The 20650-nt window shown below is 40.4% G+C and overlaps 1 protein-coding gene across 3 annotated transcripts in view; it reads right to left on the reverse strand.

The window, feature by feature from the left end:
* LOC124271159 (microphthalmia-associated transcription factor-like) overlaps positions 1-16768 on the reverse strand; it is a 30439-nt gene extending 13671 nt beyond the window's left edge. Inside the window, exon 1 of one of the 3 annotated variants that reach the window (XM_046706229.1) lies at positions 16518-16768. In XM_046706229.1, coding sequence (XP_046562185.1) covers positions 16518-16753 — 236 coding nt within the window. In that variant the 5' untranslated portion in view covers positions 16754-16768. Of the gene's footprint in view, positions 1-659; positions 763-4557; positions 4748-16517 lie in introns of those variants that run through there. The other 2 variants (XM_046706230.1, XM_046706231.1) reach the window with 2 other exon arrangements.
* Positions 16769-20650: the final 3882 nt, after the last annotated feature.

Below are 20650 nucleotides of genomic sequence, written 5' to 3' on the forward strand. Positions count from 1 at the left end.
ATGGTCCCTTTCAGTTAATAAAAAATGTAGTCCAATGTATTACAAGATGACATGGTATTGCATCCATTAGTTAGTCTAACATTTAATAATAACTCTGCTTCAAAATATCTTAATATTTAACATTTAAACTTTCAAGATTTGATCCAATACTTGTTTCCTTCCCAGTGAGAATTTCCTTGAAAATATCAAAACAAAACCTGTATGAAAATGAACTACAGTTTTAGCAAACCAAAATTAATGGTCCTGTTGAGTTCATTAAAATGTAGTCAAATGTATATTAAAAGATGACATGGCATTGCATATATTAGTTAGCCTAAAATGTTATAGTATAAAACTTAATAAAACTCTGCTTTAAAATCGACAATGTTAAAACATTTAAACTTTAAAGTATTGATCTCTTGAAGTATTCTATAAACCATCATTGCAAGTAATTTCAAGACATAAATATACAGTGTCAGACACATATTGTACATCAAACTTCATGATGTTTCATGAAAAGAACAATTAACACACTTATTGTATTCATTTATTGCTCTACATATGCAATTTCACTGATAATGTTTCTGTTAAGAGACAATATGCTGAAATCATTTACCAAGAATGTGCAGTATATTTACGCTGCAGTACATCCTGCTGATGTCACGACAGTCATTACTTACATAAAATCTAGGACAATCAACAGCTTCCCTTATATGTCCTGTCAATCTGACAACTTCACTTCCACCACCATTGTGGCTTTTTCTGATGTCACTAACAGAATGTGTCAGCTTCCCCACGTACAGCCAAGGCAGAAATGAATCATACTTTGCCGACGCAAGCGAGGAAAATAACTATTGAAATATGGCAATGATATTACCTAGCTGCAGTATACTCCTAAATACATAGAGTGCAGCCAACCATGGACCACACTGGGACTCATATCACATATAACACCCTACCTTGTTAGAACTGTATGGAGTGTGCGTCACATGAAATAACACAAAGCCAGCATAAACTGCTCACACAAAAGACATATTGCTTTGCTTAGTGAACTCTCAAAACCAGTTTCATACTTGCTATAAGTTCTGCTCTCCCTGAGTTTAAGGTCAGGCATTAATGAATTGATTAAAGTGAGGTTTGTTTGGTGCAAAAAGCTCAAATTAACACAAAATGTGGAGTGGGTGGTCACAATGGCTGCAAGGGATTGCTAATCTATTTCTCCAGATGTTATGTTGGTTGTGCAAAGATATCTTGACATCACAGCTGAAGGACTAGAGTTTTTCTGGACAGAGAGTATAACACCAATTATTCTGCTAACCACTGTTCTACTGACTACTGTATTTTCCCCTCTAACTGCAGTAAATTAAATCAAACAGGCCCTCATGTTCCGTAATGACAGTAACCAGGACAGATATTACCCAAAGAACAATGACAAGTTACCAGAACAGAGATGATATCAATGATAATAGAAAAAATTCATTTAGTTAGCTTTATTTCCCATTAACTGTTATTTTAACTTCTTGAAATATTCATCACATCTTGTGTATTTGATGTTAGTAAATTACATACATTAAAAAAAATATAACCTTGTTATCAAAACCATTTACAAAGTATGTTAAGTCTATCATTATCATGTAAAAATAAGGGGATCTGGCAAACTGTGCAACATATAAATAACAATATAACATGTGCACATACAGAGCTACAGATAACGTTTTGGGTCAGTGAGTTAAGTACTTGCTTGTGTATCTCAATTGGGTATCCTAATTTTCCTTTGAGTAACCATAAAATTGTACTCACCTCACTCAAACTCAATTGGGTATTTTGCCATTTTCCATTAATTTAAAAAATATAATAACGTTTAAATGTGTTTGTTATTGATATTTGATCTGTAATATGAGAAACGATAAGAAAGTCTGCAAGTGGTCAAGTTCATGTCCTGAAATAGAATCTCTCAATATACCTCAGTTATTTTATCTATCCACGGGTACGTAAGCTAAGATTTGACATTTTTATGTGTATGCATGTAAGATCACACTTATTGAGTATTTGCAAAAATTCAAGCGTAGTTGTATGTAATAGACTTAACAGGAATTGAAATTTCACATAAATATTTACGTAATTTATGCAGATACGCAGCTTATCTGTACCTCTGACATAACAATCATATTGGGGTGAAAACAGAATTACAGCAATACCAACCATTAGTTTAACTATAAAGTGTTACATTGTTGAATCATGTAAACATATGTATTACTGAAGTATTGTCTACTGTTGAGGAACTTCTACATTCAAAGATATCAACACAGTGATAGCTTGTGACACTAGTTTGTTACAAAGTTACACATCTGATGCTGTAAGTGAGTGAGGGAAAATTACTTCATGACTTGTAAATACATAAATCTGGACCAGACAAACTAGTGCCTGTTAGCATGAGAAACAATACCATAGTCTCACTGTCTAATGGTGTTTATATAGCCTCACTGGAAAAAATGAGTGTAAGTAAGTGAGTTTAGTTTTACGCCGCACACAACCATATTCCAGTTATATGGCGGCAGTCTGTAAATAATTGAGACTGGACCAGATAATCCAGTGATCAGCAGCATGAGCATTGATCTACACAAATGGGAGACGATGACATGTGTCAACCAAGTCAGAGAACCTGACCACCCGATCCTGATAGTCACCTCTTACGACAAGCATGAGTTACTGATGTCAGAAGATAAATTCTAACCCAGGTCTTCACAATTCATAATGGAAGAGGGCACACCAGTGACCTAGCCCTCTCTGAATCTCTATGGGGCTAATGACCCAATCCAGCCATGTATATACATATGTAACACATGTAAATCAAGTAGGTATATATGCATACACATCAGGAATGTCATCATAGAAGTCTTCATTTTCTGTACACTGCCCTCTCATATTTTACAGTAGTCATGTGTATGGCACAATGTTGTGTTACTTGACCAGGAAACCAGTGGTTGATAGTGGGAGCATCAATCAATGCCACCAGTGCGGGGTCATGATGAAATACTCCATGTAGTTAATGCACTATCACTACCAGGGCCCCTTGTTTCCACCTTAACTGTGGAGAGGAACAACCAGGGTCAATGGAAAGGTTTGCAAATGCTGTAAATGGTATTCCTATAATTATAACATATTTCATCGGCATTTGACAAGCTTCATCCACATCATTTTAATACGTTTTATGCCAAATGTTGATGCACACTGACACACATAATAGACAACCCTATGCTTCATCTACAGTTGTACCAGGGATTTACAGGACGCAAATTCCTGTATCCTATACGCATAAAAATTGACAATGGACGCAAATAAAATTTATTAGCGCATCCACAGGGACACAGAAAAAGTCCAAATACTTTTTGTAAAAATTCCAATAAAGTAACGATAAGTTATCACTGAGTTTGCTACTAGCTGGGTTATGGTATCATTTGCAATTTAATTATTGTAACAATGCAATGATCATGATACACAATACAATAACAGTTATTAAGAATAGTATTTAAGTGTCTGGGACCCCCATTTTGTTGTCCAGGACCCCTGAAAATTAAGAGTATGAGTCCCAGGGACCCTCGAATACAGGACTCCAGGTAAATCCCTGGTTGTACACAAAACAATGATTCTAAGATCTATGGCTCAATGGGACACTGCAATGACAACACCAAATGCATCTGATTGTATTTTGGAAAATACATCCAAGAGAAAGCACATCACAAATATCTACTGTAGAAACAAACAAAACAGAGTAAATAACGTTTCTGTTGTGTAGGATATTTCACCAGTTTCCCTGAATCCACTGACAAAAATCAATCAAACATTTAATTACAGTACTCAAGTAAATATACACAATCCTGTATTGTCATATTCTCATTATAAAGGTATGAGCTTTCTTTGTAATGAAACATCTTTATACAATGATATAATCATATATCGTTTTTTTCATTCTGCATATCAAAACAGAATCCTATTTATCTCATTAATGACATGATTGACTGCCCAACACAGTTCAGCAAACACTCATTCAATACTCTAGAACAAGTCATGCATATGTAGATATGATCTAAAAACAGGAATGAACTATGCCATAGTCTGTGGTGAAGGTAGCATCGCGGCTCTCGGCTATGGTGAAGGATACGACTTTATGGATAACAGCTTTTGTTTATTACATAGAGCGATGTTTCGGTGTAGATTCTCACATCGTTATCAAGCCAGAGGTGTAAATGACAATTGACTATAATAAAGTATGATTACTTTCTTTAGATTTGTGAATGAAGTTTGCACATGGAGTGACTGACAAGGCCAGTGACAACTGACGTAGTTGACAGCTTTGTCAAGTCATAAGGTACACACATGAAATGTCACTCCTAAACTTCACCTGGTAGCGTAACAGAGGCATATGTGTGTTAACTCGGTGTGTTACGCAACTACTGTCGGGATGTCAGCCACGGACGGGTCAAACATACAGTTATATCACGGATCATATGTGTGGATCGTGCGCGCCTGGCGCGAGAGGGCGTTTCAGGATAGCTGGAACTTGCGCGCACTTCTCACCTTTCCGTGACCGTCTTGCTCTTCAGCTCATAGTAGGCGCCGTCCGAAGAGTTCTCGTCCACCCCGAGCAGACTCCCAAGGTCGATTTCGATGCCAGAGTCCACCATTCCTTGTCTGTATTCTTGTTTTTGAGAAATAAACGACAACTAGGGTAGATTCCTCTGCCCCAAATGCGCTTGGCTTGCGTAATAATATCTGATTGGCTGGAGAAAGTCAGGTGTGTGGAAAATGCGAGCTGATTGGATAGTTGAATAAATTCGTCATTGGCTATATTTAGTAACATTACATCAACTGAAGGGGAATTCCCGTGCTTGCTTTTGGAAACACTGAAGGTCAGTTTGTGGAATTTTTCATGAGAGTAAATAAGATTTGCACACTTATGAACACAGAATAAGGCATGCTTCAAATGAAACCGGCCTGTAAAGAGGTAAACGTTTCCTTATGATTGTGGAGATAAATCGGAATTTATACCACGAAACTGGACATATTTGGGGATTTATGGCTGATAAAGTATATCGGATACATGTAGTGAACTTGAAGTGGAGCATAAGCCCATGATATGCGCTGATACAGTTCTTCACCAAACAGTATCCTTGTCCTTTGCAATTTCAAATTTAATTACATTTTGCATTATATTCATATGGGCGTGAATACCAACTGAGATCATATTACAAAAGAAATATTGCACGCAGGTGTTAGCGCTGTTCCATCCATATTACAACAGGGGACAAAACAAATGTTATGAATCGGGCCCAGGTCTTCTTTTGTGACGACCAAAGTTGTACCTACTAGACAACCCCAAGACTCGCCAATAATAAACGTTATATATTCCTGTAGAAATATATCCTTTTCGTGATCAGTTTATTGATTGTATTAAAACCTCAAGCAGACATTGCTGATTAAAAAAGTACAAGGAAATATTTTTTTTCGATGTTATTGACTTACAACGCCAGAAGTATCATATACGATACATGGCCATACAAAGGGAAGTAACTCCAGGAAACTGTGTACTGTACCGAGGCACATGAACTAAAGCACAATGCCTCGGGTACATTTACTACTTTGCTTGTCTGACAGCTATGGTTAGACTAGACTGATGTATAAGAGATCAACAACGTTTAGGATTCGAAAGATGTCATATCAAAAGCAACCCCATCAAGTATCAATCCAGAGCAAAACTGACCTACTTTCTTTTTTGGTATCAGTAAATTTAAGGGTTATGGTGTCCTTCGACAATATAGTACTCAGAACAAAATCCCACACTGAATTGAGATTCCAAACATCTAAATCAATTCTTCTACAGCATGCTGATAGCTATATGGCTTCAGCAACACATGCGCGTACTCTCTTGGATATAAATCCTATCTGGGCAGAACGTGTGTATGAAATATTCATTCCTTAACAATACTTATAAGATTGTATTCGCAATCATTTCGTACCCCACATACGAGACCATTTGAGGGCATTTAGTATATATACTACAGAGCCAATACAGGGAGTAATTACCACCACTGTATTTCGCCACCTATCGACTAATGCGGTTGTTCAAAGCATTTTGAGTGGCGCCATAGTAGCCTGGTGGTTAAAGCGTTCGCTTGTCACGCCGAAGACGTTCGATTCCCCACATGGGTACAATGTGTGAAGCCCATTTCTGGTGTCCCCCGCCTTGATGTTGATGCAATATTGCTAAAAGCGGCGTAAAACTATACTCACTCACACAAAGCATTTTGAACGAACGATCGACATCACCGCAGGTGGTACGAAATTAGAGTTACCTCCCTTAGTGTCGTCTGCTCGGGAGGAGTTCCAATGACGATATCTTCCAAACAAGGTAATTTTTTTCACCTTCACTTGCAATACATGTGTGTGTTATGGTTCATGATGAAAAGGTAATGTTATGGCACTTCATATCAAACCCATTTCAACCGTCGACTCCTCAAATATTCCCTGGCCAATCAGCGTGTCATACGAGGCAGGGCCTAGATTTTCGAAGCTCTCTTAGCGCTAAGATAGTCGTAAGTGCCATACATTAACATTAGCTTGGTTGTTAGCCCTCTGTGAAATGACCGTCTCTGTGTTGGCCCTTGACTTATGCTTATTCTCTAAATATATATATATTTAATTTGTAACAAATAAACGCATTTAAATTGAAAATGAGCACCAGTGAGTTGGGAGATCCTGAACCTGGGGAATTTCATTTGCTTCATTTAGAGCTTTAGCATTGCATCGAGGGCTAGCAGGCGCGTAGCAAGCCAATCGTTTTCGTGTAAGCCCGATAGGTTGTAAAGCTTTATATTTAGATAGTATTGAGGGCTTGTCCAACCTTTTTAGCAACGATCACGTGTAAGCCCGGGCTTTTTTCTATAATGGTAGCTACGCCCCTGGCTAGGCAGAAGGGAAAATAATGTAGTTCAGGGACGGTGTGACAGACTAGTTGGCCCCATCGGTACGATATCTAAACTAACAGACAACAACCTTTAAATATTGTATCGGACGTATAACGGCATAAAAGACTATATAACGTCCAAACAGGTGGCGACACACTGCCCAATATAAGCTGTGAATAAAGAATCCATATGTGAGATGTTACAGTCTAGAGCTGTCAATCACACGCGAAGCGGACATAATATACCGATTTAATCACAACGTCTGGAAGTTTGTAAGTTCTTGTCTGGGTAACAGCACAAGGTGTCTGGGCTTGTCTGTCTCACAGTCCCTGAACCACATTATTTTCCCTACTGCCCTGCCCTCCCTGCAGTGATAAAGCCCAAAATGAAACAAATCTAGATTGATTCAGGTTGCTCTAAATCTTCCACCTTAATCGGGCTCCTTTTCAATTTAAATAGGATGTTTGTTACTATCAAAATTATATATATTCAGAGACTACGCTTTAGTCTATGTCAGGTCCTGAGTGACATGTTATTCACGGACAGGTTCAAAAGCGAGAATGGCGTGGTCTTATTCGTGTTAATAATTTAGCTATGAATAAAATCATATGTTAATTACAAACCCTTCACCCTATGACATTTTGATATGATCCTGTTCCGGACGCTCACTGCACAGGGAAAAACAGTAGGGGAGACCGGGGGCAATTGTAACACGGGGCAATTGTAACAAGGGCGATTACTCTAACAATTTTTGCTCAAGCATAGTGTAGGTGAGTAGAGTTATTTCCCTTTGCTCTCCTGCGGTCCACATACAGGCGTTTTTCAGCTGCACGCTCATGGCGAGAACTGTTGACGAAAAATCGTTTTTTACATAGGAAAGTAATTTTTTCACAAAACGTAATAAAACGTTCTTGATGCAGTAAATGTTGCTTGGAATGAAATTAACTGTTCAAGCGTAAACTTGAGGTATTACGACATATGTTGAAGTAGAAATATTTGAGAAGCCCAAAGTTGTTAACATGTGATGTGGCATGAAACATGGCTACTATCATCGGGGGCAATTGTAACACTGTGTTACAATTGCCCCCATTTAATTTTCCCTTGTGTTATGATGATGAAGCAAATTATGATGTTGGTTTTATTTTAGTTCTTTACTAGTTTCATCATAGTAGGACATTTTCAGTCTTATGTTGATAGTATCAGCCCTCGGGTGAAAGTTTTTGGTGTTAGTCTTTCTATCATATTTTGGGTATACAAAATCAAGAATTTTAAACCAAAAACATGTAAAATGTCGGTGGTTACAAAGGTTTAATGTTAATTCATTTCCACCTCAATTAATCAAGATAACATCTTTCCATATTTTATTTTGATTTTATTTGGAATGTAAGCAGATTTTTACATTTGAACCTTCTTTGTTACAATTGTCCCATCCACCTGTTACAATTGCCCCGTGCTAGGGGTCAATTGTAACACATGCAGTAATTGCATTTGATACGTAATAACTTTGTAACGACATAATAGTGAATTTTAAAATGACACTGAGGTTTAAACCCAAGATGCCAATGTACTAGATAGTACCGATTAACTTTGTGAGCGGTCGACTAGTATCAAATTACAAGAAGTTAAGTAAAAAGTGTTACAATTGACCCCGGTCTCCCCTACTGCTCATGCTTTGGTGTATGCAATGCCTCAAGGGAAGGCAGTCCACGAAGGAATGACCGAAATGAGAGACGGAACCGCATCTGAGCGGTTTATGCCTTTGATATTTCGTTGACCAAACAGTCACTTGGAATGACGAGTAAAGTGAGTTCACTTGTGTTATCGGCAGACCTTTTTGTCTTTGATATTTTTCTAAAGCTATAGGCCAACTCTCTTATCGTTGTTTTTTATGATCTGGAATGACGTCTATCTGCCTGATTAACAATAATTGACATAGATTTAGATGATAAAGAATATTTGCCATAGATATTAAACATATCTCTGACGGACAATATTTCTACACACTGCCAGGTTTCTTTTAAAGGTGCACTGACTGTTGATTCCATTGGCCATACCTATACTTCCATTGACATGTCATCTCACACACTGTTTTGTCAGTATCATACCTCTGGACTAGCTCGCGCAAGGTCGGTTGGAATCTTCGCAGTATGGTTTGATCTCACGGACGTGTGGCGATTGGTCTCGACAACCATGGCACATGATCAAGTAGTGTGAATATTAGACAGTTTTTAACATCACAAACATTTGTACCGTCCTGTAAGGCTTAGATAACAAATGTATTTGTAATCGCACACCTCGATAGTCTCTTGATAAAATACATCCTCGTCCGTGACAAACATATATTTACAGTTCACGAAATGAGCAATCGATTGATAAAGTACCTTAAAAATAGTGGGAATGTATTCTGTTATGTTTGGGAATGTACACACAACTCTTCATGCTTTATAAACATACGGCCCAAACGTGGGCATTGACCTTGACCTAGCTATAGGTGGGTCGGGGAACGTGTCCGTCATTCGTCACCACTCGCCCCTTTCCGTAAGCTATTCGGCTAGTCCCGGTATAACACGAGTTGGTCACGAATGCGTGTTCGTGAGTCTACAAAGGGGCATAACTCTACACACAACATGACGTTTGTTTTGCTTCACTCCCCGTGTGGATGACAGATCAGGTGCAGACAGACCAGCCTAATACAATAATTGAGAAGGCTCGAGCATTCGCTCACATATCCAAGGGAGGCAACAATTCACTGGCTCATTCGTACTCTCCAAACACTAAAATTTGTTTGTTTGTTGTTTAACACCGCACTCAACAATGTTCCATCTATATGGCGGCGGTCTGTAAATAATCGAGTCTGGAACAGACAATCCAGTGATCAACAGCAAGAGCATCGAACTACGCAATTTGGATGCGATGACATGTGTCAACTAAGTCAGCAAGCCTGACCACCCGATCCCGTTAGTCGCCTCTTAAGACAAGCATGGCTGCATGGGTTGGTGAAGTTGAGGTTGAGTTGGGTTGAGTTGAGTTTTACGTCACATTGGCATTATTTCAGACATATAGCGACGAGACCAAGTCTGCATCCATGGACATTTCGGGGTGATGAAGACTTATTCTAACCCGGATCTTCATGGGTATCAAACAGTAAACTAAATTCGTACAACACGTATGTTCTTTTGCACGTATGTTGCAGATAATGTTCAGCCGAGATTAAATGGCCAACCATATGTCTGCGCCTCACAGTGATATCGCGGTCCCTTCGTTTACTTAGTCTACTTGATTGTTGACAAAGTTTCCTGTGTTGAGTGGAACAGTCAGTATGCAACTTTACCATATCTGCCAGTTTCAATTTCCACAATAATACAACCTGTGAGTGCATATATGTACAGCCAGTATCAATAACTATGTGTTTTCATGCCCATTATGTTTATAACAGAACGCCCATTATTTTCAATAACGCCACATATCTATGTGCGATGCTTATCTACGACTCGAAAACAATTCCCTGTCGAGGATAACATTGAATTAACCCACTGAAATTTTGCACAGGTACACAATGCCGTCAGTATATGCGGCATTGAATTATAGCCTGGCTATATAAAGCTTATATTCCGTGACGTCAGACAAGCGATAGCATCAGAACTAAAGCGTACTGCAGAATGTATTGTAATGTATTGTATTGGTAATGTTAAAAGCAGCCTTATTTGAGGACGCAGCCTGTTTCAAAAACTAATAATTGCTTCCTATCATAATACCCAAACAATGAATGACTTGTGTATTTCAGGCTGCTATAGCAGTATGATGCGTTACATATTTCACGCACGAGTGTACAAAAAACTGCATTCCTATACCCGACTTTCCCATGTGCCCCAACCCCCACCCCCACCTCCTCCACGGGGGAGTAAATCTGGTCCTCCACAACCGGTTTGTCGTAGGAGTTGACAAAACTGATTTGAAGTCAAGGGTTGCTGACTAAGCTAAATGCGTGTCACCGTGCCCGATGGCGTGGGTCGTCGCTGATGCTGCCACTAGCAACTTTGTTCAAAACAAAACTGGAGTATTTGCAGGCCAGCTTGAGATTGCTGTACCACTGATTACTGCGGCGTCAAACTACATTTAATCCATCCTCAGCCTCCAATGGGAATACAAATTGTGACAATGTTATCGTCACATGGGCAAGTCTCGCTCGTTATCAGAGGGGTGACGCTGATGCTATCAGCATACATTACAATATCATACATAAATTATAATCCAGGAGAATATATGTCTGTGGTAGATATGTCATGCTATATTATCCGCGGATAGAGCAGGGATGTATCTTCTGAAAAATGATGAATTGACTTAACGTTTGATCAGAGAACTAAAAAAAGTAATTTTATGGTCCCTGGTTTGATTCAGCGATAGACGTTTCCTCACTCCAGTAACCAACACGAGGGTCACACCAAGTTCAGGTGACCGGTCAATTGTTGCATTTGGTCAAGAGAGCATGATCCAAATTTCCCCTCAGTGGACGTTGTGAATTGACCAGTGACGGCAACATATAGCGTGTAATATAGATGCGCCAGATTCACTGCCCATTGTTCAATGAAGGTCAACTTAATGACAGATCACGGCGGGAGCTGAAAGGTCAGAGGCATGTCAGGCGTTCCTCCACGAGGGACAAGTGTGGTCCAGCTGCAACAAGACCAGTAAATCAGAACCTGATAACAAATGTTTGTAGATGCTTGTGTCGCTGTCCTCTGTTGACCGAATGATGTGATTCAAATAAGGCTCCTCACAACTCGTTGACCCCCTATAGACGAGTTCTTTTGAGGTATATGTGGGGAGCAGTTTGCAGACATCAATTCCTATCAGGTGCCCAGTTGTAACAGTGTCCTGTGCCAAGTGGATGATTTACATGTAGACATTAGAACTTGTTTAATTTATGACGTTGTATCCGTCTTAGCGATAACTTTATTAAATGGCCATACCTTAAATATGTGATAACCGAAATAGGCTGACGGGGCACTATTCTAACAGAGGTGGGTTAGCTACTGGTTTGGTGTTTCGGGGAAAGACAGAAAAGCTAGGTTCAATTCCCCCAATGTCACATCGCTGCAATTATGTCCAAGCCGCGATAGTCGATACTCTTCCATTTTTGAGGGATGGTAAATGAATGTATCGTGGTCGAGTTTTTCCAGCATACCATGGCTTAGCTTCATGTGTGTTCTATAGACGTTTATTGCTTTGATGAAATACTCATCCAGGTTATTGGTGCAGACAAACCAGGGATCATAATCAGGGCGCCTCTAGGACGTCCAGAGATACCACTATAACGTATTGTGGCGCTAACTGACGTCTCCGGGACGACTCGGGGACACAAACCAGGGATCATTATCAGGGCGCCTCTAGGACGTCCAGAGATACCCCTATAACGTATTGTGGCGCTAACCGACGTCTCCGGGACGACTCGGGGACACAAACCAGGGATCATTATCAGGGCGCCTCTAGGACGTCCAGAGATACCACTATAACGTATTGTGGCGCTAACTGACGTCCCTGGGACGAAACCAGGGATCATTATCAGGGCACCTCTAGGACGTCCAGAGATACCACTATAACGTATTGTGGCGCTAACTGACGTCTCCGGGACGACTCGGGGACACAAACCAGGGATCATTATCAGGGCACTTCTAGGACGTCCAGAGATACCACTATAACGTGTTGTGGCGCTAACTGACGTCGCCGGGACGACTCGGGGACACAAACCAGGGATCATTATCAGGGCACTTCTAGGACGTCCAGAGATACCACTATAACGTGTTGTGGCGCTAACCGACGTCTCCGGGACGACTCGGGGACACAAACCAGGGATCATAATCAGGGCGCCTCTAGGACGTCCAGAGATACCAATATAACGTGTTGTGGCGCTAACCGACGTCTCCGGGACGCCCGGGGACACGTAAGCCCATAGCCTTGAGGTTTGCCTGTTCCTCCTAAATATGCTGTTTCAAGCTCCGGAATGAGTTCACGGAATAGGACAAGTGAATTAAATAAACACGTTCCCAAACCTGATTCAATGACAACCTGTTAAGGCCTAAACAGACATCGTCTTCAGTGATGACAATACTGATGTAGTTTCCACACGTGTGGTCAAGATAGTGTTTTTCTGAGGGCGATGTGCAATCTCCCATATCTCCCCCAATATATGTATACACATCTATTGTTTAATAGTGTATCGTGGCTCTTGTGAGAGAGTGCGTTGGTTGGTGGGTGCGTGCGTGCGTCCGTACACGTGCAGTATTATGCCTGAGGTAAGGCTCAAACTGCCTGTCTGCCACGTGAGCGTGTGGAAACTGTCGCGTTAACCAGGTACTGCTTTATATAACACACATACCTGTGTACGCCGGAGGCTACCCGCCTACCAATAACTGTGCTTACCCTTTGTATAATACAGTGTTATTACTCTTTAGAACCATTCTCCCGCACAACACGGGTAAAGGTTTCAGATTTTTGTAACGTAAGGGGTTGTTGTTTGAAAGGTTCGATTGTTTACACGAGACACTATAAAAGCTGTGTCAGCAAGATCCAGGGTAGATTGACATTTTCAGCATTCAGATCTTACATAACTCATTTATAATGTATTGGCTCCCGGACAGCTATGATAAATCTCTCTCTCTCTCTCTCTCTCTCTCTCTCTCTCTCTCTCTCTCTCTCTCTCTCTCTGTGTGTGTGTGTGAAGTCAAGCCTTGCATTTATTGAGGGAGCCGTATACGTCCCCTATTTTGACCTTTAGCCTCTTTTCAGATTTGCCCCATTATATAACGTTACATAGCCCCTGTGTACCTCCTGGGCAACTCAAACACGGAAAGATAAATACAGTGTTTTCCTTGGCCTACACTGTACGACCTTATATTATATACATACTGTATGACCTTACATTGTATACGGTAGTATCTCACAATATTTACTGTATAATTACACATAACATACAGTTTCATTTTATATTAAAGTTTATACTGCATTACTTTGAATTGTCTGCGGTTGTATCTCACATTTAATAACGAGTGCACGTGGTCTAACATAACATACTACACGATCTTTGTATATTGTATCTGATCACAAGCTGCATACTTCAGATGATCCTACACCGTATACATCTATGACACAGTAAAGCTGAATCACTGACAATACCCTATCCAGTATCCAACGATGTCACAATATCACATACTCCTGAAGTATGCTCAAGGATAAAGTTAACGTCGACTTGATGTTGTACATAGGGATGGGGCGAGGGAAACGGGGATATGAAATATACTGACGAACAAAAGAAAGTATACCGAGTTTGTTTGGGGGGTAATTGAAAATTGAAAAAAAACCTGTTGTTAAATTTGACGATGCCTGTTTTAAACACAACTCATTCGTGCAACAGGTATGAAAAGCAATCTATGGCTGGGTAGTTGTATGCTTGAATGGCTCAGTGGAGACTTGGGTAAGAATGAAGTTTCAACCACATGAACCCTACCACGTTTGAAACGACTGACAGAGGCAAATATATTGATTTTCACAGATTCTAACACACTCCCAGTTGTCTATCATGCGAATTTTGTATGAATCTTTGAAAATAATTTTTAAGTCGAAGTCTATAGTTTTAAAAGAAAATCACGTGGAAGAAGTATTTGAATGTTGACTAAGAATCGGTACAATTTTTTTGTATATGATATCGGTAATTTTGATAAAATCAACTGAGAGGTTTGGTTCCTTTCCTCAGGTTGTATCGGGGAGTTTCTGTTCGTACCTCAGGCAGATTGTGAGATAATGCAAGATGCTAGCAAAAGTACAAATCATGCCTAATCACTATGTCAATTCCGTGTGAGAAGAGTGAGCTCCCCTATCTACAATGGACTGACTGAGTTAGGTAAGTTTGGTTTTACGCCGCTTTTAGCAATATTCCAGCAATATCACGGCGGTGGACACCAGAAAAGGGCTTCACACATTGTGCCCATGTGGGGATTCGAACCCGGGTCTTCGGCGTGACGAGCCAACGCTTTAACCATTAGGCTACCCCACCGCCCCTATCTACAATGGAAGCAGGTAAGGGTAGCCAACTGGGGATCGAGTGGTCAGTTTCGGGGACTGGCTCGGTGTGTGGGTCGCTGTTCAAACTTCCTAGCACTCAAGTCTCGACTACTTTTTACCCGTGAAGATCCGGGTTAGAATCGGTCTTCAGAAACCTATGCTTTTCGTAAGAAGTGATTAACGGGATCGGGTGGTCAAACTCGCTGACTTGGTGGACACATGTCATCGTATCCCAACTGCGTAGATCGATGCTCATGCTGCTGATCACTGGATTGTTTGGTCTTGACTCAATTATTTACAGACCGCCGCCATATACCTGGATTATTGCTGAGTGAGGCATAAAACTAAACTCACTCACTCAATATGTAAAAATATGCATGAAAAAAAAAATGCTTCCACTGAATACAGGTGAATGGGAGGACCAGACTCTGCCATGTGGGCAGACATCTGACCTCTAATCCCTGTCACGTCTGTTTCTATAGTAAATGAGCCAGTCGCCCTCTGCCACCCCCGACATAACATACAGGCCATTAAAGATATCAAGCTTAAACATTGTGAAAGGCTGCTCCAGTTAATATGAATGTCTTTAGTAATATACCCAGCCTGTTCCAACAGTGTATTGGATACGGCCCCATGGAGCATCCATTGAATATACTACCGTGACAACGCAAACTAATATGCTTCGTTTTTATTTAATAAATGTATACCGGCGTCCCATCTGTTGCGGCCGTACACATCTCCTTATTGTTTGTGCTCTATAATACATTGCCACCTGTTTTCATCTAAAACAGGTAATAGAAAATAGCGAGCGCGACTGGAATTAAATTAAAATGTGCAATGTTAATAGCGATACTTGATTTTGTAAACCCGTGGTACAAATGTTGCCAACATTAAGCAAGGTTGGCATAAATGTCGATATGAAAATGACAGAAGTCAGGGTTCAAATTGTAAGAAACAGGTCACGTTCACAAAAAGCATTATGCCCCTGGAGATTGTGAACAGTAAACGTTTAAGACATGATAAATAGGCAGTGAAATGACAGCGTTGAGTGAGATTAGTTATATTCCTGGTAAACTGAGCACGTTTGTTTTACACGTGTCTGAACTGACATGCATGATCTGCAGTTTTATCTTGGAGACACTTCGTATCACTTGATACGTATCACATTCAGCTACAGATATGAAGATAACCGGCACTCTTGCAAGCTTAGTCATCAGAAGTACTTAACTGATAGCTATAATGTGACTGAAATGTACACCTACACAGAGAAGGGTACACTGTGAAATCTACACGGAAACTTTATATACACGTGCTGCAATGTGCACCTTGGTGATCAATAACGCAGTTTCAATGTTATGCAGCAAACGTATTAACTATATATTACAGCAACCCACCACTTTGATATTTAACTTTAGCATTTGCGGGTTTTAATTTTTTTAGATTTTTTAATTATAAAATATAACACAGCAGTAGTTTTAAGTGATACAAAAATAGAAAAGTAACGGTATTACTTACGATCGAATAATCTTGATCTTTTCTATTCTTCCAGGGCTGCGCCTATTTCTCAACAAGCTTCGTAGCAAAAGATGGTCACTTTGACTGCTGTTCCCCTTGGTAACTACTATAACTGTTCCGGGTTCTGTCTTTGATGTTATAACCTGGGGTGACTCGGCTTCTTCCACGTCTGGCTCTTGCTCTTCCTCTTCACTCTTAGGTTCTTCCTCCTGCACCCTGTCGTCCGTGATCACCATGGCGACCAACCGACAGCCTCCGTTAGCCCTTTACACGCCACTTATGCACTGTCCGAAGGCCGGGCGACAAACGTACAGTGATGGACAGAGGAATATGTATAAGGCTATATCACCGCCTATTCCGGAGGGTCAGCCAAGGCTAAAATAGTGAGTGGCCACAGGGTACTGCTATAAAAACAGTCAGTAACGCATCCAGTTGTATGAACACAGGGGGTTTTATCCAACCCAGAATCCAATGTAGATATTCCGTACAGTGTGAGGCGTGCGACAGGGTTGTACTATCTGTCCGCGGTTTATAATAGTACTGGTACAGCTTGTTCGCCCGCAGAGCTGAGATCGGGTTGTGGGAGGGTAACAACTGGGACGTACCCCCCTCGCTGTCAACCGGTCAACTGTAAAATATCATGGGATAGGGAAGCTTTAACGACGCAGGTTGTCTCTGTGAATGCAAACAAGTGATTTCATAAGCACTGTTCAGCTGAACCACGCGTATCAACGCCGGGTTAGGTAACGCCCCCTTTCGGTATTGAGATCTACAACCGATACGCCGGCAACACTATCAGTCAGACATCATGCTTGTTCAGAGATATTTAACTTTCTATGTTTCATACAACACACAGTGCGTTTAAATTTAACAAAAACAAAATATACGTCATCCACCGAAATATCAAAATCTCTCGGTCCGCGGTGTAGAGGTGGTTGGATTTCCTCGTGTAAATGTCACATATACATATATGTATATATGTCGGCCACATCTGCTTGTGCTTTTGACAGGTAATGAAATTACTGTTCTGTCTGAATGGTTAATATCATTCACAAAACAGCTCAGATGAAGTTTGTTATATCCCTCGGATATATATTCCTGAAGAGTTGTCATAGCAACACAGCCGTGTTAATATTTGTATCACTGGAGAGCGTAATGGTTGACAGCTGACAGAGTGTTATGACCCTTATTGAAGGTAAAGCTGACATCTAACTGTACAGTTCCTCATAGGTTACAGAACATCTGTAACTCGTGTTTTTACATGAATTTGCGAGAGTCGTTGGGGTTAACATAAGTTCGTTGAACAAACCCAAACTGACATGCATGTTTTTGGTGTCATTTAATCTGATTGAAATATAAATCGGTATATATATCTTATAATACCATTTTCAAATGGTAGTGGATTATTTTTCAGTACAACGCTTCTAATGTAAAAGAATCCATGTTAATCATGTACGTAATGATAAATACATACCGTCATGGTTGTCTGTGTGGAATACACATCCCTCATATTCTAACTGGCTAGTATACTGACAGGTGACACATTCAAGGTCACTATACAGGGCTGATTAATACCGCAATCCTTACTAGGGTCACACTTCTCTATTGGAAGTCTATCAGTGAAATGTTATGTTGACAAAAGCGCTATGTAAATGACTTAGTTCCCACGTATGGGCGACAGCGGGTTTAACGATATCGTGTAGAGTCTTTGAGAGGTTTTCCTTATATAACATGACAGGTGGTGAGATATGAATACAAGCGCAGCCATTTCATGTCTCCACAGGTTAGTCGTTTTCCTTATCAGACAAATAAACTTGACGTGATGCACGTTGGGTCAAGATCGCGTTCATGGACAACCATTCTGATAATTAATTAAAGTAGTACTCGTATATATTGAACATGTATGCATGGGATAACAGAAACAAATACATATAACAGATATTCCAGAAATAGGAATTTATTCTCGGACAAATATAACTAGAGATAAAATTCAAATAGAAAAATGTATGAAATCGAGGTTAACAGTGAGTGAGTTTAGTTTTACGCTACTTTTAGCAGTATTCCAACAATATCACGGCGGGGGACACCAGAAATGGGCTTCACACATTGTGCCACTGTGGGGAGGTCAAACAGACTACATGGGTGCTTTAATATGTGAGTATATGAACGGATAAATGAATGTGTGTCTGATGATAAGGAAAGGGAGCAATGACCTACGAGTGAAGAACAAATATATGGAGGGTGTACGTTTTTCAGCAAAGTGGTGTTTATACCTGAATTAGTGTGGGTTTTCACCTCAAGTGTATCATAAATCTGAAATACTGTTAAAAATAGTATTACTCGCATTTTCCACCGGAGATGTCACTAAAGATAAATGAATGAATGAATGAATGAATGAATGAATGAATGAATGAATGAATGAATGAATGAATGAATGAATGAATGAATGAATGAATGAATGAATGAATAGACAAACAAACAAATACAGGGACAAGAACACATTTACAATACCGATCAGATGTTAAAGTGGTCAGCCGAGAAGTGTTCTGCCATCTCCTCTATAAGTATGTATTAACTTCGGTTCATCACAAGTATGTGCCATAGTGGCGCAGTCAACACAAAGGTGAGCGTAGTGTTTGATCTCGGAGGGTTACGTGATGAAAAATAACGGGTACCCTCCCACCCAGGGGTGGCAAGGTGACCCCCAGTCCTTTGTTCCTTGATTAGGGTATGGAATAACATTACAACGTGTTTGGCCTTGTTAACTCTAAATGCAGTAACATGACGTAACGGACGCAAGACAACCCGGCTGGTGTCGTATAATTTAATCGTTGTGAACCTGTCCTGCTTGTTTAACACTGAGGCGATCGGAGGACGTTTTTGTGCTCACGGAATGCCCTCTTGTAGTTCATTATATTGGAGTGATATTTGGCTATGGGAAAATAACTGACACTTCTTGTTAACACAATTAAACACCATGTGGATTTCAGCCTGGGATTATTACATCCACTTACGTATACGTCCAACAACCTCATGATGTTCACTACATTCACTTCCAAAACTCTCATGACGTACAAGTCCTGTGATCACATGACGCACACTTATAGCACTCTCATGGCGTTCAAGTCCTGTGATCACATGATGCACACTTCAAAACTCTCATGACGTACAACTCCTGTGATCACATGACGCACACTTATAACACTCTCATGACGCACACTTATAACACTCTCATGACGTACAAGTCCTGTGATCACATGACGCACACTTATAACACTCTCATGACGTACAAGTCCTGTGATCACATGACGCACACTTATAACACTCTCATGACGTACAAGTCCTGTGATCACATGACGCACACTTATAACACTCTCATGACGTACAAGTCCTGTGATCACATGACGCACACTTGTAACACTCTCATGACGTACAAGTCCTATGATCACATGACGCACACTTATAACACTTTCATGACGTACAAGTCCTGTGATCACATGACGCACACTTATAGCACTCTCATGACGTACAAGTCCTGTGATGATCACATGACGTACAAGTCCTGTGATCCCATAACGCTCTCATGACGTGCAAGTCCTGTGATCACATGGCGTACACTTATAACACTCTCATGACGTACAAGTCCTGTGATCACATGATAACACTTATAACACTCATGACATGACGTACAAGTCCTGTGATCACATGATGCACACTTATAACACTCTCATGACGTACAAGTCCTGTGATCCCATGATGCACACTTATAGCACTCTCATGACGTACAAGTCCTGTGATCACATGATGCACACTTATAGCACTCTCATGACGTACAAGTCCTGTGATCACATGACGCACACTTATAACACTCTCATGACGTACAAGTCCTGTGATCACATGGCGTGCACACTTATAACACTCTCATGACGTACAAGTCCTGTGATCACATGATGCACACTTATAGCACTCTCATGACGTACAAGTCCTGTGATCCCATAATGCACACTTATAACGCTCTCATGACGTACAAGTCCTGTGATCACATGACGCACACTTATAACACTCTCATGACGTACAACTCCTGTGATCACATGACGCACACTTATAACACTCTCATGACGTACAAGTCCTGT

The sequence above is a fragment of the Haliotis rubra genome, unplaced genomic scaffold (assembly GCF_003918875.1).
Source record: "Haliotis rubra isolate DU_JTF1 unplaced genomic scaffold, ASM391887v1 Scf158, whole genome shotgun sequence".
NCBI lineage: Eukaryota > Metazoa > Mollusca > Gastropoda > Lepetellida > Haliotidae > Haliotis > Haliotis rubra.